Raw genomic sequence first — 24,372 nt, 5'->3', positions numbered from 1 at the left:
CCCCAGCTGCAGGACGTCAGACATACCCGGAACCTCTGTGAAATTCAAACGCAGATCGGCCCTGAGCCCAGGTCAGGGAGCAACAGAGTGGATCACGTCATGTCGCATCCTCAGGATGCTGCCCTGGACAGAACTCAACTACCGCATGCACAAATAACTCTGAGTTTAATAAGACAGAAGCAGAAAAAGCATCAAGGATTGAATGTTCCTTACCAGATGAAATGGAGGGCTCAAGACCTGGGCCAAAAGAAAGCATGAGCCAAATGGGAGAAGAAAGGCAGCATGCCAAGCATGCATGTGGCCCCTGCATGCACGCAGCCGTGCACATGAGGCATGCACAGGCACACAAACACGCACACACAGACACGCATGTGGGCCCTGCATGCACACAGCCATACACACGAGGCATGTACAAATACAGGCACATACACACACAGACATGCATGTGGCCCCTGCATGCACACAGACATGGATGTGGCCCCTGCACGCATGCAGCCACACACGAGGTGCACACGAGGCATGTACAAATACACACAGGCACACACAGACACGCACACACAGATATGCATGTGGACCATGCACACACACAGCCACACACACAAGGCATGTACAAGTACACACAGATATGCACACACATACATGCACACACAGACACACATGTGCCCCCTGCAGGCACATACCCATGCACATGAGGTGCACATGAGGCATGTACAAATACACACAGGCACACACATGATCCCTGCACTCACACACCCACGCACACGAGGTGCACATGAGGCACATACAAGTATACACAGGCACACACAGATACGCGCACACACACAGACATGCATACACAGACACATGTGGTCCCTGCATGCACACGAGGTGCACACAAGGCATGTACAAGCACTCAGAGGCACACACATACACACACGCACAGACATGCATGTAATCCCTACACGCTCACAGCCATGCACATGAGGTGCACGAGGCATGTACAAGTACACATAGGTACACACAGCACGCATACACACATTCACACACACAAACACTTGAACAAATGCATGTATACAGCCATGCACAAGCTTGCACATATGAGGTTGTGCAAGCACATACAGCACACATATGCACACACAGACATACACCCATACATAGGTGTGTGTACATGCAAGTACACACGTGCACACACAGGCACATGCTGCGTCTGGGTGCAGCATGTTTGTGGTGGCCATGGCCCTGGCTGGCCTGGCACAGGCCCCTGGTTCACCTGAGTCTTCATTCCCAAGTCTGCTGCTTGGGGGCCTGCACAAGCCCTTCTTCCTTCCCCACCCTGGCTGCTTCAGGCGCCTGTCCCCACCCCCATCGGGTGTGAAACCGTCCATCAGGGATTTGGGATCCAAAGTGTGTTTTCACAGACTGATTAGATTTTTAATTCTTTGGTCATCTGGAAGATTTTCCCCACTGCAATGAGGCTGAATGATTTTTAACTGGATACAGGATGTATTTATCTTATTAATGAACTTACAATTTCTTGTTACAGGGACTTAGAGATTTGCATATCTTTAAAACAATTGTTACTGTATATGTTGCTTTTCTCGGTTTCAAATTCTGGTAGATCTGTTCTAGCCGTTTATTTTCTCGTCGTCTTCACAATGCAGTGAGGAACGTGGGTTGTAAAGCGATTAACAAAGTGGTTCAGCCTCAGACCCCTGGCTGCCAGCACCCCGCCCACTGGCGAGATGGATTGATCCTGGCGTCAGTCCATGGAGACGCTCGCCACTCTGTTGATTGTATTATGGCCATCCTCCAAGGAAGTCTCATCCATTGCATCTGGGCGCTTACTGGGCTCCCAGCCTCTGTCCACCCCTTACAGGTTGAAAACCCGTTGTCCCCAGCGATTGTGCCCAACGTGTCCCGGGTGTGAGTGTCTCAGATTTGGGATCTTCGTGTAGGCCTCATTGGCACAGTCTCCTGCATGCCCAAGGCTAAAGTCAGGACTGGACCAGCATCTGCCAGTGGCTGCCTCCCACCCCCAGGGGTGGGGCACACCCACTCCCACACTGTGTTGAGCTAAGAGGGCTTGTGTCAGGGTTGTTTCCCAACACCCTGGAAATCCACGTGGCCCAGAGGGCTCCTGCCATGCCACCACAGGTAACCATCCCAGGGAGGGCTTGGCTTTCTCTAGCTGTTGAGCTTGAGCCTGGCAAAGCCTCCCCTCCCCAACACCAGCCTGGGGAGTGGAGACGAGGACCCCACAGCACCTGCTGCCAGCCTGGATGCCTCGGGCAGATGGAGGTGGAACCTGGGACAATGTGGCCTGCAGAAGACCATAGCCTGGCTGGGCTGGGGCGTGCTGAGCGCTCTGCTCCATGGCCTGGCTGGGGGCTGGACAGCAGCGGGTCCTCCCTTGCCCCTGGCAAGGAGGCTGCTGCCTTCGCCTTGTTTGTGGTTAGCGATGCCAAGTCCGTTTTCTGTGTGTGTCACTTGGCCTGAAGGACCTGCCCAGTCACCTTGCCGGCAGCGACATCTGGGCCTCGGCTTCTTGTCTTCTGAGCACCCCCAAGGAGCAGGGAGCACCAGCCCCCACTTCTTCCTGGGTCCCCAAGGCCCTTCTGTAGCTTGAGAGCAAAGTGCAGGGACCCTGAGAGGTGCAGTCCCCGACCCGTGCAGCAAGGCCAAGGCCAAGGGCTCCAGAGACAGTCGCCATCCTTGGCTGTGCTGTTGGTGACAGGTGACCAGCTCAGACACTGCACTTGGGGAAGTCAGGGAAGGTTCCGGGGAGCCCGAGGGCCCAGAATCCTGAGCCTCCAGGGGAAATCAAGCAGGGGTCAAGGTCCTCGGTCCTGAACCCCGTCTCTGTCCCCAGCCAGGCAAGCTGCAGCCTTCGGAGTTTGCTGGTTGGTGAAGTGCAAGTGACTCATGGAGCCACAGCTCCAGGACAGGTGCCCCGGTCCCTGGGCAGGAAACTGGATGGCGCCCAGGGGCTCTCAGGGGACTCTGTCACAGAGTACTTGGCCAGCTCACCTGCAGCCGAATCACAAGCAGCCGGCTGTCTTACAAGGTGTTCTCTCCCGCCTGGATCCCACTCCATGGTTCAAAACAAAATAGCTTTCCTGACCTAACAACGCAGAGTGAGAGATGGGGCCTGGGCCTGGGTCTCCCTGAGGCTGGCCCGCGGGGGCCCTGGGAGCGAGCAGAGGGTGGCTGTGTGTGTGCACAGGCCGCTCCCAGGAGCTGCAGGAGCACACAGCAAAGTTTTCCGTAACAGACAAGGGGAAAAAAAAAACCAAAACAACCACCACCAGAACAGCCTCCTGCTTGTCTGACACCTGGCTAAGAATAGCCCGGCTGGGCCTCCTTGAAACTGTCTGGGGATGTGCGTGCGGCTGCGGGCCGAACTAGGAGAACGGCAGGGCCCGGCCCCTCCGCCCCCCACCACCCCCCGCCGAAACCGCCCGGGCCCCAGACACCAGCAGCCCCAAAGTGGGTAGGTTGGAGGCTGGCCCTGCCCCTGGCTGCCCCTGCCGGCTGGCAGTGTTGTCGCTGGCCCCGAGACAGCAGGTACCGGTCAGCGAGGGACTGAAGGCTTCTCCCAGCAGCCAAGTCGTCCGTCTGGGTAGCCGTGTCGGGAAGTCCTGGGTTCAGCTGTCCAGAGGCTGCCGGCCCTCCCTCTGCACCCAGGCCTGCTGCCCGCCGCTGCAGGAGCAGGCGGGGTGGCTCTTTTCAGAAGCCAGATGCTCGGGGCAGCTTCCCTCCGCGACGCCCACGTCCTGGGACACCAGTGGGTCCTGCACGAGTCTGTTGCCACGGCTTTATTCTGTTGTCGATCCAATCTAACATGTGTTCACCAGGTTGGCAGACAGATGCTGTAGAGTGACCTGTATCAGGCACAGTTTTTTAAACTTTAGAAGATCCGGTTGGTTTTTAGAAAAGATGTATTTATTTTACTTGAAGAGCAGAGTTACAGAGAGAGAGAGCTTTCATCCACTGCTTCACTCCCCGAACGGCTGCAATGGCTGGAGTGGTCTGAAGGTGGAACCAGGCGCTTCTTCCAGGTTTCCCTCTGTGTGAATGTGTGTGTGTGAATTCGTGCTTATGTGTGTACTGTGTTTGTGTGCATGGATACATGTGTGTGCATGTGTTTGTGTGAACATGTGAGTGTGTGTGTGTGTGTAGGGCAGAGCACGGAAAGCCTGGATTTGAATGTTCTGGAAAGTGGATGTGACTGCCACTGCACAGAACAGGAAGCAAGGCCAGGGCTTCCGTGCCCAAGGCTGTGGAGCTGGCGGTGGGAGTGCCGTGTGCCAACACCGAGCTCCTCGTTTGGCTCGGCTGTGGGGGCTACACGGGGATGCTGTGACTCAGGGTCCAGGGGGAGCCACGGGGCGCACCATCGCTGAGCAGCACCTGTGTGAAGAGGGGACTGAGCTGAGGCAAACCTCTGCTTGGGGCATGGAGCCCCTGTTGCTCCGCCGCCGCCCAAGGACTGTGGGCCTGGTACTTGCAGTCCACACAGGGCGCGCCTGGCTGGGACAAGGTCACTTCCACAGCCTCCCGGCCCTGGCCTGCAGCTTCCTCTGTGGTCATGGCTGGCAGGCTCTGCCATGACCTCATGTTTTCAGGGTCTGTATTTTGCCGTCGTGTGGCCCTGCCAGACCTCCGGTGCCAGCTGGCTTTGGGGACCTTCGTCCAGCTTCCCCCGCAGGCCACGCATCACAGTTGTTCCAGCTGCTCCACCCAGCCCCCAGTCGAGGCCTGGTCGTTCCTCCCTGGCCCTTGCCTCCATGCAGACCACGCAGCCACGACATAGGGTGGAGGGCCGTGCCCACGCCCTGCGCCCGGTACCAGGGTTCAGGATGTGGTGTAAGCCGACAGAGCAAGCTCAGTATGCTCGGCTGTGGCCTGGGGCTAACACCGTATGGAGGATTCTGTGAGCTCAGATCTGCATGCGGTGTGTGCACCCGTGCCTCAGCATCGGCTCTGGGGAGGCATAGCCACTCCGGGTGGTAGGCCTCGGGGGAGCGAAGCTGTCCACACAGAACCCTGGGCGTGAAGCTTCCAGCAGTATTGGTCACCACAAGCAGAAGCCGGAAACGTCCAGGGGCCCTGACCCGTGAATGTCCACGGTGCACAATGTGACTCAGCCATAGAAGTGCAGATACACGCCACCCTGAGAGGCCACGGCAACATGTAAAGAGAGACGCCCAGCACAGGCCACAGCTGCCCCGTTTGCTTGACATGAAACATGCAGCATGGTGGAGACGGGGAAAGGAAATGGAACAGTAATTACAGGACAGAGAGGGGGGCACGGCATGGGGACACGGAACTGCCCTGGGGTTTGTGAGGTGCCAGGGTCTAGGGTCCAGGGGCAGGGAAGCCCAGCACATGCCCTGGGGCTCAGCCCTCAGCGTTGGATGGAGAACGTTGCAACCTCCCACCTGCTGTGCCAGCAGCCTCGCGCTGCCCACATGAACTCGGCCCAACAACTTGGAGCGACCTGGGGTGGCATAAATGAGTCGGTCTTGGGATTCCAAGCTGGCTGTGCAAGGCAGAGCTGGGGTCTAGAGTAGAAACATCAGTGATGTGGTCACTCCTGCGGCCTGTTCCTGCGGTCACTGCTGCAGCACCCTGGAGTGCTCGGTCCTGCGGCCTGCTCCTGCGGTCACTGCTCCAGCACCCTGGAGTGCTCGGTCCTGCGGCCTGCTCCTGCGGTCACTGCTCCAGCACCCTGGAGTGCTCGGTCCTGCGGCCTGCTCCTGCGGTCACTGCTCCAGCACCCTGGAGTGCTCGGTCCTGCGGCCTGCTCCTGCGGTCACTGCTCCAGCACCCTGGAGTGCTCGGTCCTGCGGCCTGCTCCTGCGGTCACTGCTCCAGCACCCTGGAGTGCTCGGTCCTGCGGCCTGCTCCTGCGGTCACTGCTCCAGCACCCTGGAGTGCTCGGTCCTCTGGCCTGCTCCTTGTACCTCTGTTGCAGGTGGCCAGTGTGGGGTGGGCCTGTGCGACAGGCGTGGCTGCGGGGAGGAGGCAGAGGCCAGCAGTGGGTGGCACCACAGTGGGAACATGGTGGACCCCTAGAATGCCAGGGCCAACCGAGACTGCCTCTGCCGTCACTGCGTGTGTGGCACCCAAGAACGCCCCTGGAAAGCAGGTGGAGAAAGCTTACAGAAAGGGGCCGGCTACGAGCCATATGGCGGGGCAGGGCCACGGCCCCCTGAGCAGACAAGAGGGTGGGTACTGAGGTTGGCAGGCCTGCCCGTGACAGAGGTCGTTGTCCCAGCCTGGCCTCTGAGGATGCTGAACATGGCTCAGCAGCCCAGGTCTGCTGGCCCTGAACCCCGGAGCCCACAGAGGAGCTGGGGAGGCCTCCAATGGGCCCTGCTTGAACAGTCTGGGCCTGAATGGTGCCTGGCTGCCCAGGTGGCCCTGGTGTAGTAGCTGGCTTGAGCCCTAGAGGGGGAGTCTCACCTTCTGGGGCACCCACAGGTCCTAGGGCTCCCTTTACCCCCTTCCAGGAGGCTCTGGAAGAAGCTTCGGCTGCTGCCTCGGGGCCTGCCCAGCCTTGCTGGCACAAGCCCGTGGCAAACAGCGGGATGCCGTGCCCTCCCTGGCGCTCCTGGCAGCCCCATGTTTCTTTGCTGAAGCTGAGCGTGGGTGCTGTGCGACCTGCCAGGCACGAGGCTGTATGTTCTGTATGTTCCCCTGAATTCCCTCGTGGGGCCTTGGGCTAGTGCCCCTGACGTGCGCGTCCCCGGGCCTCACGTCCATCGTGCTGGCCGGCTCCTGCAGCGTCGCGTGGCATTCGTGTTAGCAATCATTTTTTGGGTGCTCTGTGGCTGTTTACAGTCTGTCCACTAATTTGGGTTGCTGGTCCTTCTTTGTGGATGATCTCCGGGCAGACATCTAAGGTGAGAACGTTATCTTGTTCATACCGTTTGCTTCTCAAGGGGTCACCACAGACGGCGCCCCATGTCCTTGGTCAAACGGGGCAGGTCTGCTAACCTTGGCTGGTCAGCTGCCAGCCCAGCCGTTGCCAGGCTACCTGCCAGGCAGCGTTACAGGTGCGGGGTGGCTGTTACAGGTGCTTTGCTGGGTGGCCCTGGGGAGCTCTCCAGCGACAGCTGCGACAGTGGTGGCAGTGGGTGAGTCGTGTATGTGTCTACCTTTCTTGCCTTTTGTCCTCCACCCAGCCTGTCCTTGCTGGTGCGGCTCAGGTGGGCGTCCGTCCGACGTGCCCCGTCAGCCTCGGGCCCACTCTGTTCTCCACACGAGTGCTTTCCGACAGGGTTCTCCGAGGTTGAGGGTATTTCATGGGAGTACTGTGTTTGCAAGTGCTTATTGTGTTTCCTTTCTAGAATACGGCTTGGTATTGATGTCATTCATAACCAGTCTCATTGGTTTTCCTTTGTATTTAACTGTGCTGTCCTTGGGTTACATTTTTATCGTTTGAATATGTAAATTATTAGCACTCCCATGGGAGGCCAGGAAGAAGCTCCTGGCTGGAGCCCAATTCCGCCTTGGCCGTCGCGGCCATTTGGGGAATGAACCAGCAGAGGGAAGATCTCTGTCGCTTTCTGGCTCTCCTTTATCTGCAACTCTTTGAAATAAACAAAGCTTTGTTTCTGCAGTTCAATCCTATCAAGTCCCCTCTGCTTTCCCAAAGTCGGCCAGCCTCACACTGTTGACCCTGGAGACTTCTGCAGAGGGTGTGACTGGATGGCTCCTTCCGGTCATCTTCCCGGCTGAGCCGGCTCAGTCCACCCTGGGCAATGGGGCTTGTTGGAAGGCGGTAAAAGGTTAAGTTCCTGCCGTGTTGCTGGGTCATGGCTGATTCCCTCGCCACGATGCCGTGAGGCCTTGTGCCAGCACAGTGCAGACGCACCTGTTTCCGTGGAGCCTGACGAAAAGGAGGCAGCAGCAAGCTCTGTGGGATGGTGCATTAAGGGCATTGCTGTGATCACAGGTGTGAGCCCCTGTGACTAGAGCCGTGTTCACTCTCTTCCCTGGGGAATTCTGGGCCCCTGACCTCGCCCAGTTTGCTAGCTCGTCTTTGGCCATTCAGGATTGTGTCTGAAGGCTTTCTCCATGCAGGTCACAGTACTCTCCGTCCCGCTGGGGCCTCTCCCACAGTGTTCTGCCAGACACTGGCACTTCCGGACGTTCTGCGTCACGCTTAGGAACCCTTCAGCTTCCCACACTATGCTCTTCTCTTTTCTTTTCTTTTCTTTTCTTTTTTTTTTTTTGATAAAATTGTTTCCTTGTTGTTGATGAATTAATTTAATTTGAAAGGCAGAGACACACACAGATTTTCGATTCTCTGGGTCACGCCTTGATGGCCGTGGTGGCTGGGGCAGGGGCGGGCTGAAGCCAGGAGCTCCTCCTGGATCTGCTGAGTACAGAGCGCCAAGCACTTGGGCCGTCCTCCACTGCTTTCCCAGGCACATGAACAAGGAGATGGATTGGAGTGGAGCAGCCAGGAAACCAATCAGCACCTATAGAAGAGGTTGGCACGACACAGGCTGTGGCTTAACGTGCTATACCACAGTGCTAGTTCTGACGTTTAGATTTCTTATTTACTGGGGATTTATTTTGAGCAGTGCTATGAGGTGTGTATCTATTTTCATTTTCTCCCCTAGCTGTCTTGCCAACATCTCGCAATGAGTGAGCTTCCGTCTGTATCGGGCTTCCTATCTGGGTTGCTAGCCCCATTATCTCGCTGCATTGTCATACTTTTTTAGCTGTGATAGCTGTAATGCATGTTTTAATTTCATTCAGAAATAATTTCTGAATTTTATTGAAGACCTTTTAAGCGTTTACAGACGTAATCATGTGAGTTTCCTGTAAGTCTGTTAATTGTGAACCATTTTAACAAACTTCCCCTCATGCGGGACAACCAGGCTGTGCATCCAATTGTCTTAATAGGCTGTTTGGGTTCCATCTGTGAGCACTTTGGGGCTTCGGCTGTGTAGTCACTAAGAGGTACTGGTCTCCAGTTGTAGTGAGGTCGCCGCACAGGTCAGTGCATGTGTGTTTGGGGCAGCTTGATTTTCCCTCCGGCAGGACTGGCCGCACAGCCTGAGAACGTGGGTAGGAGTCTCCAGGAAGCCGGCAGGCCTGTGGTTTGCTTGTTTCTTGCTATTTCTTCCATGGATTTTTCATCTGAGTTTTACATCCTTACTGTCATTTTTATTAACTTGCATTTTCTTTTCTGCGAAATCTTTCATTACATCTGGATTCTACACTTGCGTGTTTTTCATTAGGTTGCACAACTTATAAGCAATGTGGGTGCTTTTAAGTCTAGCAAATTTTTTCAAATCAATAATTATTTATTTTCACTCTAGTCAGTTTTATTTTTGACATGTGCATGTTGTCTTGAGTAGGTTAGCCACTGCTGAGCCTTCCGATGTTTCTCTAAAAAGCAGCAACTCAGTTTATAATTCAACACTTTTTCTATTTCAAGTCTCGTGATTTTCTACTCTGTTATTTTTTCTGCTTTTCTGAGTTGAAATTTAGCTTTTATTTTTATTGTGTAGTTCATCAATGACGTTTTATTGGATCACCACTGTAATTACACCCCCAAATTTGAAACGAACTGCTGTTATTACACATTTCATACCTTCTAGAATCTGTCTTCACTTTTTTCTTTCATTCCATCGTAGTTATTAAAAAATAGCTTTCTAAGAAAGTTTGTAGTGAAGCTTTTGTTTTTTACTTTGCTATCAATCTTAGTTCTGTTGCCTCGTGATCAAAGACTGTGATTTCAAACTTGTGGAGGGTTTCTTTGCACAGTAACTGTGGCTAACTCTGAAGAATGGAAGGTGTTCATGCAGACAGACCTTTCTTGTCACTTGTTTGCTTTGTTCTTCTGAGGGCTGTATGGTAACATGTCCTGGATCACAGCTGAGGACTATATGGTAACATGTCCTGGGTCACAGCTGAAGGCTGAGTGTTCACATGTCCTGGGTCACGGCTAGAGCTGTGTGGTAACATGTCCTGGTTCCTAGCTGAAGGCTGTGTGTTCACATGTCCTGGGTCACAGCTGAGGGCTGTGTTCACATGTCCTGGATCCCAGATGAGAGCTGTGTGGTAACATGTCCTGGATCCCAGATGAGACCTGTGTGGTAACATGTCCTGGATCCCAGATGAGAGCTGTGTGGTAATATGTCCCGGATCCCAGCTGAGGGCTGTGTGTTCATGTGTCCTGGGTCACAGCTGAGGCCTGTGTGTTCACGTGTCCTGGGTCACAGCTGAGGGCTGTATGTTCATGTGTCCTGGGTCATTTCTAGTGAAAATGTGTTAAGCTTTCTTGGTTTTACTTTCTGTGGTTACTTTAGTCTTCCTATACTTTCTGTTATGTATCAATTCAGCTCAGGTAACTGCAGCCTCCATAACATAATTTTGTTTTCATATAGTTTTTTGGAATTTTGAACAGATGCAAAGATGTGTAGTGTACAGGCTGCGAAACTCAGTGCGTAGCCTTCAACGACGGTGTCTGAGCAACCCAGTGCCGCGTGAGGGGTCCACCCCAGTGCCGCGTGAGGGGTCCACCCCAGTGCCATGTGTGGTTGTCCAACCCAGTGCCACGTGAGGGGATCCACCCCAGTGCCATGTGTGGTTGTCCAACCCAGTGCCATGTGAGGGGGTCCACCCCAGTGCCGCGTGAGGGTGTCCACCCCAGTGCCGCGTGAGGGTGTCCACCCCAGTGCCGCGTGAGGGTGTCCACCCCAGTGCCATGTGAGGGGGTCCACCCCAGTGCCGCGTGAGGGGGGTCCACCCCAGTGCCGCGTGAGGGGGTCCACCCTGTTTGCTACTCTTGGAAATGAGTTTTGCAGACATGATTTAAAGGTTTCTGAAAACACTTGGCGTATGTGGTGATGGTGAAACTGTTCCATGTAGAGGGACGGGGACATAGGTTGTCCCCTCTTACACATGTGATTAAATCCTCACCCACTCACTGGAAACTGACCTAAAATGAAGTTGTGGTGTGATTGAGGGCAACTGTTGTGATGATAAAGGGGCAGTTCATCCTGGGTCACTAGAAATTAAAAGCAAGAGGGCATTTTCCAGGAGGCTCGGAGTCCTTGGCTTCATGCGTGTGTCATGTTAGCCTTGAGTGCGCTGTGCACACACCTGAGTGAGCCCCTTGAGGACTGCAGTGGCTGTGTCTGGACCACAAGAGGATCATCTTCATACAGATGAGCTGAGTGCGCAGTTGGCACAGCAGTGAAGGCACAGCTGGGGATGCCCACGTGCCATGTTACAGTGCCTGAGCTGAGTTCCAGCTGCTCCAGGGCACACCCTGGGGCAGCGGTTGATGGCGCAGGGCTTGGCTCCTGCCGCCAACTGGGGAGTTCGGCATTGAGCTTCAAGATCCTGGGCTTAACTAGGCTCAGCCTCAACCATTCGGTGTTTAGGGAGCGAACCAATAGATGAAAGAGTTCTCTCTCTCTTTTTAAAAATATTTATTTTTATTTTATTTGAAATGCATAGAGATAGACAGCAAGATATTCCATCTACTGGTTCACTCTCCAATTGCTCATAACAGCTGGAACCAGGCAAATCCAAAGCCAACGACCCAGAACTCAGTCCTGCTCCCCAGGCCATGGTGGTAGACACAAGGATGTGAACTGCCACCTGCTGTGTCCCAGAGTGGATGGGGCTGGGCAGAAAGTGGGGCACGGGAAGTTAGGACCAAATGCGGCCCTTTCTCCAGTATCAGGTGCTGGTGACTTAGCCTGTCTCTCTGTGATTGTCCAATGAATAACAACTCACAAGAACAGTTTATATAAAACTGAATTAAAAGGTGAATTTATCTAGGTATGAAATATCTAGAACATCTACATACAAGTGGTCTTCAAAGAGTGATACGTGGGTATTATGAAAATATTATGCATGGATTTCTAATTTTTTGTACCAAAATAAATTTACCTTTTAATTTGATTTTCCCTGAACTCTTTGCCCGGAGCTGGTGTTCTGCTCCCTGCTGGCCTGGGGTCTGTGGTCTCCCTCTAGGGGCCGTCCCTGAGCCACTCTGTCCTCTCCTGCAGGGTGGCCACGGACCACAATGTGGACAACACCACGGAGATCCTCCGGGAGTGGCTGCGCAACGTGCGGGGCTTCTACCACTACGTAGAGTGGCGGCCCATGGACGAACCTGAGTGAGTAACCCCGGCTGGCACTGCCGACCCCGCCCACCCAACCGACCCCCGGCTGGCACTGCCGACTCCGCCCACCCAACCGACCCCGCCCACCCAGCCGACCCCCCGCTGGCACTGCCGACCCCGCCCACCCAGCCGACCCCACCAGCCCTGCTTCCTGAGCTCTCTTCCAGCCAGGGCCTCAAACCTGGGGGCATGCAGCGTATTGCAGGGTCTCTGGGGTCTTCCTGGGATCTATGCAGAGTCTCCCCAGGGTTGGAAGGAGCCACAGAGCCTGCCCTTCCTCCCCTCACAGATTGCACAGCAGCCTCTCCCCTCCACTCTGCGGCTGTCAGCAGCTCACTCAGGCAGCTCATGCTTATAAATGTTAATATTACCTGTGTCCTGAAAATAGGCCTTTAGTATTTAGAATGGATGTTTCATGCAGCTCTTAAGGCACCCCCTCCAGCACCCCCATCCCAGATTAGAGGGCGTGGGCTTGGGACCTGCCCGTTTCTGGTTCTAGCTTCTTGTTGATGTTTGCCCTGGGAGGTGGCGTTGGCGCCCGAGTCCTTGGGCCCCTGCCGCCACGCGGCAGGGCAGGTTGAGCTCCTGCTGACTGCCTTCGGCCCGTCTCAGCCCTGGCTGCCGCAGGAGTGTGAACCTCCCGATGGTCTGTCTCTGCCCATCCTTGTCTACTTCCACATAAACGAGAATAAACGATTCCTCTGTTCAAAGCAGCGCGGATGCGGCCTCTGTGCCCGAGAGGCCCTGGGGCAGCTGCGGCCTCCATGCAGCTCTGGCTTCTTAGTTCCCGTCAACTGCCCTTGCCTGTGGTGCGCGGGGCTGTCAGACCAGGCCAAGTTGTAAAGGAACTCGGAGAAAGGACAAGCTTATCTGGGGGCAAAACCTTTGAAAGTCGTGCATGCAACGTGTCTTCAGAACTGTCGTGTGTATCATGAAATGACATGCTTAGATTTCCATTTCTTTTTGCATTAAAACAAGCCTGCCTTTGGCCTCTCCTCTCTTGTGTCAGTCACCCGGCACGGTGCTGTAACCGCGGCAATTTCTTGGTTGCTTCTGACTGCAAGGACTCACAGGCTGCCAAATCTGTCCACGTCCCCAAGCAATGTGGTTCCATTCTCTTATGTAAAAGCACCCCGGTACCTCCAGAACCGAGGTACCTGATGCTCACGGTTAGACCCCGTGAGTCTCCATCCGTGTTTCCTGTCCACTCCGCCGTGTCCAGCGGTTCCCTGGAAGGTTGAGCCCACGCTGTGGCAGGTGTTTGTGCTCAGCTGTCCTCCGCCACGCCTTTGCAAGCCCAGGCTCTGGTCACCTCCCCAGCCGCTTTGTTATTTGTTTACCTCCTCATCTTTGGAAAACAGCATCAGACTTGACATACGGTGACACATTTTCCTAAACAAAGTGTAAGTTCTGGAGTTCGAGTTCACTAATGCTATGATCTTGGCAGGCACCACGCTGACACTTGTTAGATGAACGAATGAGTCTGTGTGTTTTAGATTTCCCACCATAAATGTCCCCGAGCTACGCCAGTCTCACCTCAGGGAGGCAGCAGTAGGAAGAATGAGTTCCCAGAAGAAGTGATGGATTAAAGGCCGACCCGCGTTATAATCAGAAACGCCGTGCTAGACCCAGCGCCTGCTCTGTCTCCGCCAAGCTTTGAATGCACGTGTACATCTGTGTATGATCCTCAAATCCACGTGGCTCAAGTGTGACTCAGCAATGAAGCTGAAAATTATAACATGTTTGAAGTGAGACTTTGCAGATGCTTCTACCTGAACTTGGACGAGTTTTTAAACATGCACAGAACGACCTTGTGTGTTTATTTGCATCCTGGAAACGTTCTCTGTTGCCAGATTTTTAAAAATTTATTTATATTTATTGCAAAGTCAGATTTACAGAGAGGAGTAGAGACAGAGAGGAAGATTTTCTGTCTGATGACTCACTCCCCAAGTGAGCACAACGGCCAGTGCTGAGCCAATCCGAGCCAGGAGCCAGGAGCCAGGAGCTTCTTCCAGGTTTCCCACACGGGTGCAGGGTCCCAAGGCTTTGGGCCGTCCTCCACTGCTTTCCCAGGCCACGATCATGGAGCTGGATGGGAAACGGGTACGCCAGGGTTAGAATGCGCCCATGTGGGATCCTGGCGTGTTCAAGGTGAGGACTTTAGCTGCTAGGCCACCGCGCCGGGCCCTGTAGCTAGATTTTGAGTCCATGTGTTACACGCCAAGGTCAGAGTGAAGACTGAGACAGGGCGTTACTTGTTGGCAGTGGGTTCAGAAAACCAAGGCTTGCACTGGTGTTCTTGGGGCGAAGGCTGAGGGAGCTGTTTCAGAACATCTGTGTGCGAGGGACCACCCCCCAGGGCACGGCACAGCCTCGTCGCTCGGCTGCAGCTGTGTGAGCTGGCCAGCTGGGGCTCCTGGGACAGCACCGTGTCCACGCCAGCTGGGAGCTCTCGGGAGGACTGCGGGGGTGGGCCCTTCTGCTGGCCGGCCCCGTGTGCCTGTGGACGGAGCGCCCAGTGAGCTCACCCCTGTGTCAGGCTCTGTGGAAACGCTGACCGAGACGCCACCCAGTAAAACTAGGATTTTCACCCCATGACATTTCCAAATTTATGAGATGGCAGACTGAATTAAAAAAAAAAATGTTCAAGACTGGGCCTGGCAGAGTAGCCTAGCAGCTCAAGTCCTCGCCTTACACGCGCTGGGATCCTATATGGGCACCGGTTTGTGTCCCAGCAGCCCTGTTTCCCATCCAGCTCCCTGCCTGTGGCCTGGGAAAGCAGTCGAGGACAGCCCAAAGCCTTGGGACCGTGCACCCACATGGGAGACCCAGAAGAAGCTCCTGGCTCCTGGCTTCGGATCAGCACAGCTGCAGCTGTTGCACTCACTTGGAGAGTGAATCATCGGATGGAAGATCTTCCTCTCTTCTCCCTTCCTCTCTGTACAGCAGACTTTCCAATAAAAATAAAAAATAAATCTTTAAAAAAAATGACCAGGGCCAAGAGTTCTGGGGCTAAGCTTCCTGGGTTGGAGTCCCGGATGCACTTCTGTCCTACTCACGTGGCTGCACCACAGCTCTGCCGTTCTTTGTAGTGGACAGGCTAGCAGCACCTGCTGCCCAGGGCCCCCCGTGGCCCCTTGGAAGTGTCCCTGTGAAGACCCACGTGTTTAAGCAGAGATTCTGGCTCGTGGCCCTGGCTCGTGGGCTGTGCTGCAGGGGGCCCGGCTCTCCTCCGCAGAGCTGAGGGAGGGAGACGTGAACCCCCAGACACGAGCGAGGCGGAGCCCGGCACAGCAGCACTCGATACTTACAGCCTTCCGTGGTCACCATTGCTCTTCCAGGTCTTATCCTGACGAAATCGGCCCAAAGCACTGGCCCAGCTCCCGGTTTGCCCATGTCATGAAGCTGCGACAGGCAGCCCTTCGGACCGCGAGGGAAAAATGGTCAGACTACATTCTGGTAAAAACAGATGTTTGATTTCTTGATAGCTGTCCCCTAGCATGTGTCCACCTCAGGCTCCACAAGCAGCGCCCTGGCATCGGAGCCCCGTGCAGCGTGGGCGCCTCCTGCTCAGGGCTCGGGGAGTGTGTTGGCAGCCCATGCCAGCATGCCTCTGTTCACCTCAGGCCTTCCGACACAGGCTTTGTGACAGCTGAAGGTCACCTCCATCGCCTGGCTTGTGCTTTGTGACAGACGGAGGCCTCCTGACATGTGTGTTGGGATGTGCCTGGGGGTCACCTCAGGCCTGACATACGCGTTGGGATGCCTGATGGTCACCTCAGGCCTCTTGACATGCGCGTTGAGACGCCTGGCGGTCACCTCAGGCCTCCTGGCGTGTGTTGGGGACGCCCAGTGGTCACCTCAGGCCTGACATGCGCGTTGGAACGCCTGTTGAGATGCGCCTGCAGTCACCTCGGGCCTCCTCCTGACTTGCTGGACAGCTTTGGAGTGGCCCAGGAGGCTTGGGGCTCCTTCCCTGGAACAGGCCTAGGAAATCATGAGCCTTTTCAGCGCCTGAGGAAAGCAGCGGCTGGAGGAACATGGACCGTGTGCGATCACGGCCCAGCGAAGACTCGCAGGGTTAGAAGGGTCTCTGGGAGGAGTCACGGGTGGGACCAGCGTGCTTTCAGAGCTTGGAGTCTGGGGGGAATTACAACTTGATGGCTTGAACATTCTCTAACCATGTTCAGCCTTCTGTGAACACCCTCTCCCTCGAGGCCCTTCCACGCGGCGCCCTCGTCGGGTGGTCTCTGGGTGATGCAACAGCAGCACCTTCGTCTGGGCAGCGACGTGCAGCCTGGCCTGTGGCCAGGTGGCAGCCCCGGGCCTCTGCTCGGCCTGAAGGGTCTGGTTCGGGGTCCTCAGCCCTCAGCCCCCCAGCCATGGGTCGAACATACCACACTTGGGGCACCCCGCCTCCTTGCGGGGCTGCGGCTCTACAGGGCGTGGCTTGTGTGGCACCGGGCGTGGCTTGTGCGACGATGGGCGTGGCTTGCATGGCGTTGGGTGTGGCTTGTGTGGTGGTGGGCGTGGCTTGTGTAGTGTTGGGAGTGGCTTGTGTGGCGCTGGGCTCAGTAGGTTCAGAGACCAGCAGGTGCCCATCCATGAGTTTTGGTTAACGTGCAACCTCCTCACCATGAGTGCTGCTGTTTATTTTACAATTCTCTGTACTTCAGAGAGTCTGTGGAAATGAAATTACAAAGCGCTTATTTTGATGAAGAAAATTGAAATTCATGTGTAGTTGTTCAATGCCTTTTTTCATGGAACTTCGGGAGATTGCTTGTTTGCATGGATTTTGAACACTTTTTTGCGATGAAAGAAACTCATCTTTGGATATTATTTTCCATATGTTCACCTAATATGAAACCTCTCGTAGCCATGCTGAAACGTGCACTTTGGTGTGGCAATTCCTCTTTGACGCCGGCATCTGTTACCTGTGTGAGTGAGTCCGTGTGATCGTGGCTCACTGCTTTGCAAGGGCGGCGACCTGGGGTCATCTGGCCGTTGCTGCAGAAAGCCGTGGCCTTGAGCAGCAGCTCCTGGGAGGGCTGGAGGCAGCTGGGCAGGGGCTTGGGAGCCACGAGCCTCTCGCTGAAACCACCAGGCTGTGGGTGGGTCCTGGCTGAGTCTGTCCACCGTGCCTGTGCCTTAGACGGAGCCATCGTGTGGCCGGCAGAGCTCATTAGCAGAATCCGACTGGCAAGGGCACCCAGCTACAATGGGCTCCCCTGAGGGCAGATGGATAGCTGGTCTCCTAGCCCGTGAACAGGTCCTGTGCCTCCGCCGGCCCTGGACACTGCCTTCCGCCTCACGCTCTCCTCTTGCTTTCCAGTTCATAGATGCTGACAATTTCCTGACCAACCCACAGACCCTCAGCCTGATGATGGCAGAAAACCGAACCATTGTGGCCCCAATGCTGGAGTCCCGGGGCCTCTACTCCAACTTCTGGTGTGGCATGACACCGCAGGCAAGTCTGGGTTCCGGAGCCAAAGCTGTGTGGCTGCTACGCCTTGGTCTCACCTGGCGAGGCCACCAGGGCCAGCATTCCACAGAGCCAGCGGGGTCACAGTAGCACCCCGACCCCACGAGCTGCTGTGGAATTCTCGAAGGGCTCAGGCCCTGGGGCATGTTGTGCAATGCTACCTCCTTCTCCCCTTCCTGGGACTGTTTGTAAAATTTTTTTCCCAAAAGGATTACATAGAAAAACCCATTTTTCTATTACATATTTAAAAGTAAACAGAAGCGAAACAATGTTCCCTCCACTGCTGTGAGAAAACCATCGACAGGCCTGTTTCTAATCACCGTATTGCCATCAGGTAACTACACTGCAAGTTAGCCGAGCAGTTTGCAACTTCTGCCTGTCCTGGGGACTGTCCTGGGGAACAGACGTTCCTCCATGGAGGATGATTTTCTGAGAAGTGAATTCCTTAGAATCTAGATATCTTGATAATCATTGATATCTGTGGCCAGCTCCGCTGAAAGCTGGCCAGCCAGTGCCAAGGTGGTCGCACCGGAGAGCGCTGGGCTCACCCCAAGCGCTGGCAGCTGCCACCCAGGAGGAAGGCTCAGACAACGGGAAGCCCAGAGTGGGCCAAGCAGCTCCGTGTCACAGGCCGACACGGGCGGGAGTGTTAGTGACAGTGTCCTGAGAATGGGTTCCAAGGCCTCTTCCGGCTCTTCCCGACGGTGCAGGCCGGACCTGTCTGACCAGGAAGCTCAGCCTGGGCTGGGATCTCTGGGCTTCACGTCGTCTTGTGGGCGTCAGGGTCAGCTCAGAGTGTTCTACCCAGGCAGGACTGGGGATGCGGGCGCTGGCACCAGCCCAGCAGCTGCGGCCACAGAGCAACCCCCGAGGACACACACCTCCAGCAGGTCATGTGCCGCCAGACGCTTGCCTGTGACTCCAGGGAGCCCACCATCACCCACGATGTTTCTCACAATTTCCGCTCTTGTCTGGAGTGACCTGAGCTCTGGCTGCAGTCTTGGTTGGTGCCCTGGGGTGAGACCGACAGCCTGAAGCTGCTAGAGCCAGGCTGGGCCGTTGTCCTGAAGGCCTCCTGTCTTAGGCCTGGGCTCTTGTGGGTGCCCAGCAGGTGTCTGTTGAGCGAATGCTTGAGTTTGGAACGGACAACAGCTGGCTGATGCCCGGGTTGTTCAAAGCCAGTGGAGTTTTGGAGTTCAGGCCTCAACTATTGTGGTATTTGAGGAATGAACCCAGAAATGAAGATTTCTGTGTCTCTTTCAAGTCGAAATTTACAAACAGCTTGTCCTGGCGCTTGCGTGGAAGGCAGTCTCCACAGGCGAGCCCCAAGGCAGCTCCCGGGGGCTAGGGTAGACACCTGCGCTGCAGGGAGGCCCCACGTGCTGGTGACGCACAGCGATTGCCTGGACCGGCTGCTGTGTCAGGTTATTCCTGGGAGCGGAGCCTGGTACTTCCTTGGTGTGGGGCACATTTCCGGGCACTCCCAGGGCTTACCTCGCCTGCCTTGCAGATAGACCCAAGGAGTGAACAAGTGTGCAAACGGGCCAGTAAAGATGAGTCAACTGAGACCTGATGGTGCCGTGTATGCTTGGCAGCTGCCACGGCCCCAGAACCACAGTGCCTCACCTGCTCAGGGCTCGGCCCCTGTGGCCACTCAGGCCAGTGCCAGGTGCCCTGCGTGCCGTGTGCCCACACGTGTCCGAATCCGCTTCATCCCACGGCCTCGGAGAGTGGCCCATATTGGGTCGGGGTGTGCGTGGCATCACTGGGGGCTTCTGTTCAGCACCCCGCGGAGACCCAACTCCCGTGTGCTGCCTCACAGGGCTTCTACAGGCGGACGCCGGACTACGTGCAGATCCGCGAGTGGAAGCGCAAGGGCTGCTTCCCCGTGCCCATGGTGCATTCCACTTTCCTCATTGACCTGCGCAAGGAGGCGTCCGGCAAGCTGGCCTTCTACCCGCCACACCCCGACTACACCTGGACCTTTGATGACATCATCGTCTTTGCCTTCTCCAGCAGGCAAGCAGGTACCACCAGAAGTGCTACATAGACATCAGTTTAATCAAAGAAATCAGCCCGTGTTAGGGGGCTTAGGAGCACCAGATTGTCTGCAGTGACCAGGCCAGCACCTTCTGCGTGGCTCTCCGTGGACAGCAGAGCGAGGGCAGGCTCCTGCCAGCGACCAGTTGTGGCACTGTGGGCAGTGGTAGTGCTGAGAACCCACAGCGGGTAGTGGCTCCCTCCAGCACCACCACGTGGCTTCTGTTTGCTGTGGGAGTCCCTTTGTTAGCCAGGAAGCCTTGGCTGAGACTTGAACCACACCGGCCAGGCCCCGGACTGTAGCAATGGACGCGTGTTTGTTCTTAGAAGCGCTAAGCTGCTGTGGCAGCTGCATGGCACCCAGCTCCCAGCCCCTTCCCAGGCTGCCTCTCCACCTAGGCTTCCTGCAGCAGTAGAGGGGTTCCAGGCACCTGCCCACAGTACGTTCCAGTCATGGAGAGAGCAGGGGGCACATGCCCTGCACATTGAGGGGCACCCTGATGTTGACCACTGTTCACTTTCCATATCACAGTCACAGGACAGCACCCAGGCTGAGGAGGCCCGGAGGCCTTCCCTGCAGGACAGCACCCAGGCTGAGGCCCAGAGCACCCAGGCTGAGGAGGCCCCGAGCCTTCCCTGTGGAACAGCACCCAGGCTGAGGCCCAGAGCGCCTAGGCTGAGGAGGCCCAGAGCACCCAGGCTGAGGCCCAGAGCGCCCAGGCTGAGGAGGCCCAGAGCGCCCAGGCTGAGGAGGCCCAGAGCACCCAGGCTGAGGCCCAGAGCGCCCAGGCTGAGGAGGCCCAGAGCGCCCAGGCTGAGGAGGCCCAGAGCACCCAGGCTGAGGAGGCCCAGAGCGCCCAGGCTGAGGAGGCCCCGAGGCCTTCCCTGCGGGACAGCACCCAGTGTTGAGGCAGAGCAGCCATTGTCACCAGAGTGACCCCTGCTGCCCTACTCCAGGGGACTGTGGCCCCCATAAAGGCCTGTGCAGGTCGTGCAAGGACGTCCTGACCCTTAGCTGTTGACACATGGCCCTGTGATCCTGTGTCCTGTGTCCTCAGTCTCTGCCACAGCCGTGTGGGCCTCACCCCGGCGCTCAGCCGTGAGTTTTCCGTTGTCTGCCCTGGCATTGCCACTCTTTCGGTTTGGTTTTGTGATTTTCTGCTCCTGAGCTCACTTGGCTTCTCCTGGCTCCCACCTAGCAGGTTTGGACTCCTCAGTTTTCTCCTGTGCCGTGGTGGGGATGTTGCTGCAGGGGCCTTCTGACCTGAGGGTGCCCCTGCCAACAGGCGGGAGCTGTCTCTCAGCCCTCAAGGCCCGCATACAGGCCCCTCCTCTGCCTTCCGTCTGCTGTGCGGTGCGGGAACGGTGAGGCGGCATGGCCTGGAGGATAGGTTGGCTGGGTATCACAGTCCTTTTTGTGGACGGGGTGCCTGGTCGAGGCAGCTGAGTTCCTCATGACCCTGACAGACAGGCCCGTGAGCAGGCAGCCGAGCCAGAGCGCTCACTCGGTGCCAGCAGGAGTGCCAGTGACTGCCAGGCCCGCTGCCGTCGGTGAAGGCCAGGGACAAAGGCTCTGCCCTGCTGCCCTCCGCCGTCAGTACCTGAGTGGGCTGAGCTTCCAGCGGACAGGAGGGGGCAGTCCCAGGCAGGCACCGTGCTTCGGGAAAACACTGGTGTGTTGGAAAGTCGTGACTCAGACGCTTGGGCCCGGGGACCGGGCTTGGTGGACGCACCCTTCCAGCACGGTGACTCAGAGGGCCCGGCCTGAAGGGCTGCGAAGGGCTTTGGTGAACTCATTCTGGAAGGGGTGTGCGTGTGTGTGTGTGTGTGTGTGTGTGTGTGTATTGGCAGGCTGCCATCCTTGCCTGCCGAGGGGAGAAGCACGAGCCAGGAGAGCAGCCCAGAGTCTTGCATTTCCTTTGTCCGCGGCTGGCTCTGTGCGCTTGGCTGAGCATCTGCTGACCTCGCGGGCTTTTCCTGTTTGCTCTCACATCAAACGGCCGCCGTTCCTCCCGTCTGCTTATTTCCTGTGGGCAGGCTCCAGTTCCGTTCTGTTCCTGGGACAGATCCTCGCTCCCATGTGTCTCAGGTTGCATGTGTGCTTTGTCCGCAGGGAGAGAACCCACTTTCCTCTGGCCTGAGGAGCAGGTCCCCCGCCCCCCCACCGCCCCCTGTTGGAACTGAGAGCTCCAGAAGGCCCCTGGGCAGCCCGTGGTGACGGTGCAGGCCAAGCTCAGCCTCCCTGGCCATCCCAGCGGGCGTTTTCTGACAGTGGGCTTTGTCCCCAGGTGTGCAGATGTACCTCTGCAACCGCGAGCACTACGGCTACCTGCCCATCCCGCTCAAGCCCCACCAGACGCTGCAGGAAGACGTCGACAACCTTGTCCACGTGCAGATAGAAGCCATGAGTGAGTGACTGCGCTCCCCAGGGCGGAGGAGGCCAGCTGCCCCCAGCCGGCCTTCGCCCTTTGCTCTGGACCAGGCACAGCAGGTCCTGCCAGAGGGCCGGCCGCGGCAGGTGGGATGAGAGCCGTGGTGTGGCCCTCACTTGGCTGTGGGGAAGCGGCCTGCTGAGCTGTAGGGTGGAGGTGTTGGGGTCCCCAGGACTTGGAGCAGAATTGCCAGGAAGAACGGCAGAAGGTCCCGCACACAGCTTGGGGCGTGGCTGGGTGCTGCCCTTGGCCGGCAGCCTTGACTCCCCGGGAGTGGTCAGCCCCAAGTGCACTGCATCTAGAGTTCTCGGGGCACACAGAGGTGACCACGCTGCATCTGGCCAGGGCACAGCCATCTGAGGAGCGGGCATTTGCCTGGTGGGTCAGATGTCTCCCGTCAGCACCCGGGTTCAATTCCTGCCCCAGCTGCCTAGAGACCCTGGTGTTTAATGAAAACCCCAAGTGGCCACAGGGTGGCCCTCATGATTGGGTGCCTGGCACCCATATGGGGGTTCTGGATGGAGTTCCTGGGTGCTGGCTCCTGCCCAGCCGCCACAGGCTTTTGGGGAGCGGCGCGGCTAGGTGTGTGTTTTCTCTGCTTCTTCAAATAGGTTTTTTTTTCTTTTCCCCAAAACAAAGCCACTGAGAGCAACCTGTAGGTTACGGACCAGCGCCGACCCTCTAAGTGGGGGGCAGCACTGCATTGAGCTCTCATTAAAATGTTAAAATCCCACATTCCAGATTTGTTTTAGAGATTATTTCCCCTCAGATTTTGAGGACATTTTTTTCAAAGATTTATTTTATTTATTTGAAAGGTAGAGTTACAGAGAGAAACAGAGCTATAAACAACCCTTGAACTTCAAGCTTCTCTTGCATTCTCCAAACAGCTGCAATGGCAGGGACTCGGCCAGGCTGAAGCCAGGGGCCAGAGGCTTCACCTGGGTCTCCCACGCAGGTGCAGGTCCAAGCACTCAGGTCACCCTCCACTGCTCTCCCAGGAGGACAGCAAGGAGCTGGCTGGGAAGCCGAGCAGTCGGGGTTGGCGTGAGATGCAGGTGCTGCGTGTGACGGCTTGACCTGCGGTGTCATTGCCAGCACCTCTGGATTTCAGAAAGTAGAATGTAATGGAGTAAGAGTGTAAATAAAGCCCCGAGCTTAGCATGGAAATGTGGCCTGAACCATACAGGTGACGTGCCGGGGCAGGAAACAATGTGAAGAGTTGAGGGTGAGCATTCCGCGTGGAAGGCAGGACCAAGGACCCACGGACATGCGGGGGTTTGGGGCAGGACTGGCCCGGGTCTGCGGGGCGGTGAAGTCCTGGGCCACGCGGAGTTTGGCTCGCACTCAGTGGGACCTGTGGGATCACCTGGTGACATCTGTGTGCTCCAGAAGGTGGCCCCCGCAGTGGCCACAAGCTGCAGCGGAGAGGACCGAGGGGCAGGCGGGTTGAGCCCATGCTTGGTAGCAAAGCTGCAGGACCTACAGGGAGCTGGATGCTGTTCAAGCATCAAAGCCGGGCTCGGGCATGCTCTGGGATTCGGCCGGTATCCAGCTTACTGAGATGGGAAAGGCGTCGTGGAGAAGACGGGGGAAGGAAGTTTTGGGCGTGAAACTTGAGATGTTTATTTGCCATCTGCTGGGAAGGCGGGAGACCACGGGGTGGGGAGTCTGAGGCAGACATCCGAGGGCCCTCGGCCCGGGCAGCTGTTTGAAGCCAGCAGCATGAGCTCACGGAGCAAAGGACAGCGAGGAGAGGAGGGTCCCTCGGGGCCACAGCCGGCCGGGCAGCTAGGAGCAGGAAGATGGGAGGAGCATTTGCAAGAGCCAAGGACGTGGTGACCTCAACCAGGGCCACCTCTATGTAGCCACGGGACCACGGTGGTTAAGTGGGCCAGGAGGGGCCAGTGGCAGGGGCAGGGGAGTGGCGTCTTGACAGGCTGGGGCGTGGACAGGGGCTGTGGCGGTGAGGGGCCGTGGACTAGGCGGTCTGTGTGGTTGGTGTTTAAGGTGACTGTCGCAGCATATTTACATACTGATAGGAGATGGGGGGAGGCTGCCATCATGGGGGTGGGCGCCTGGCGCCCAGGATGGCCTGGGAGAGAGACCACTGTGGCCTGGAGCCAATGGAGGGGACCTGAGGAGGCAGGTGTCCTGCGGGCTGCACTTCAACTGCAGCCCAAGTATGACCTAGGAAAGGATGTTAAAGACTGCAGGAGTGAGAGGGACAGTAAATGAAGCAGATCACGTGGGGTGGAAAGGCCACGTGCCCTGGAAG

The 24,372-nt window shown here is 56.7% G+C and overlaps 1 protein-coding gene across 1 annotated transcript in view; it reads left to right on the top strand.

Moving 5' to 3' along the window:
- COLGALT2 (collagen beta(1-O)galactosyltransferase 2) overlaps positions 1-24,372 on the top strand; it is a 46,477-nt gene that overhangs the window by 13,811 nt on the left and 8,294 nt on the right. The window contains exons 2-6 of the mRNA XM_004578829.2: positions 12,027-12,137; positions 15,485-15,602; positions 17,476-17,610; positions 19,448-19,652; positions 21,954-22,073. Of these exons, the coding sequence (XP_004578886.2) occupies positions 12,027-12,137; positions 15,485-15,602; positions 17,476-17,610; positions 19,448-19,652; positions 21,954-22,073 (689 nt within the window). The remainder of the gene's footprint in view (positions 1-12,026; positions 12,138-15,484; positions 15,603-17,475; positions 17,611-19,447; positions 19,653-21,953; positions 22,074-24,372) is intronic.

Source organism: Ochotona princeps, chromosome 10, assembly GCF_030435755.1.
Source record: "Ochotona princeps isolate mOchPri1 chromosome 10, mOchPri1.hap1, whole genome shotgun sequence".
Classification (NCBI taxonomy): Eukaryota; Metazoa; Chordata; class Mammalia; order Lagomorpha; family Ochotonidae; genus Ochotona; species Ochotona princeps.
The sequence above is the reverse complement of the archived record's forward strand: the minus strand, read 5'-3'. Positions and strand labels throughout refer to the sequence as shown.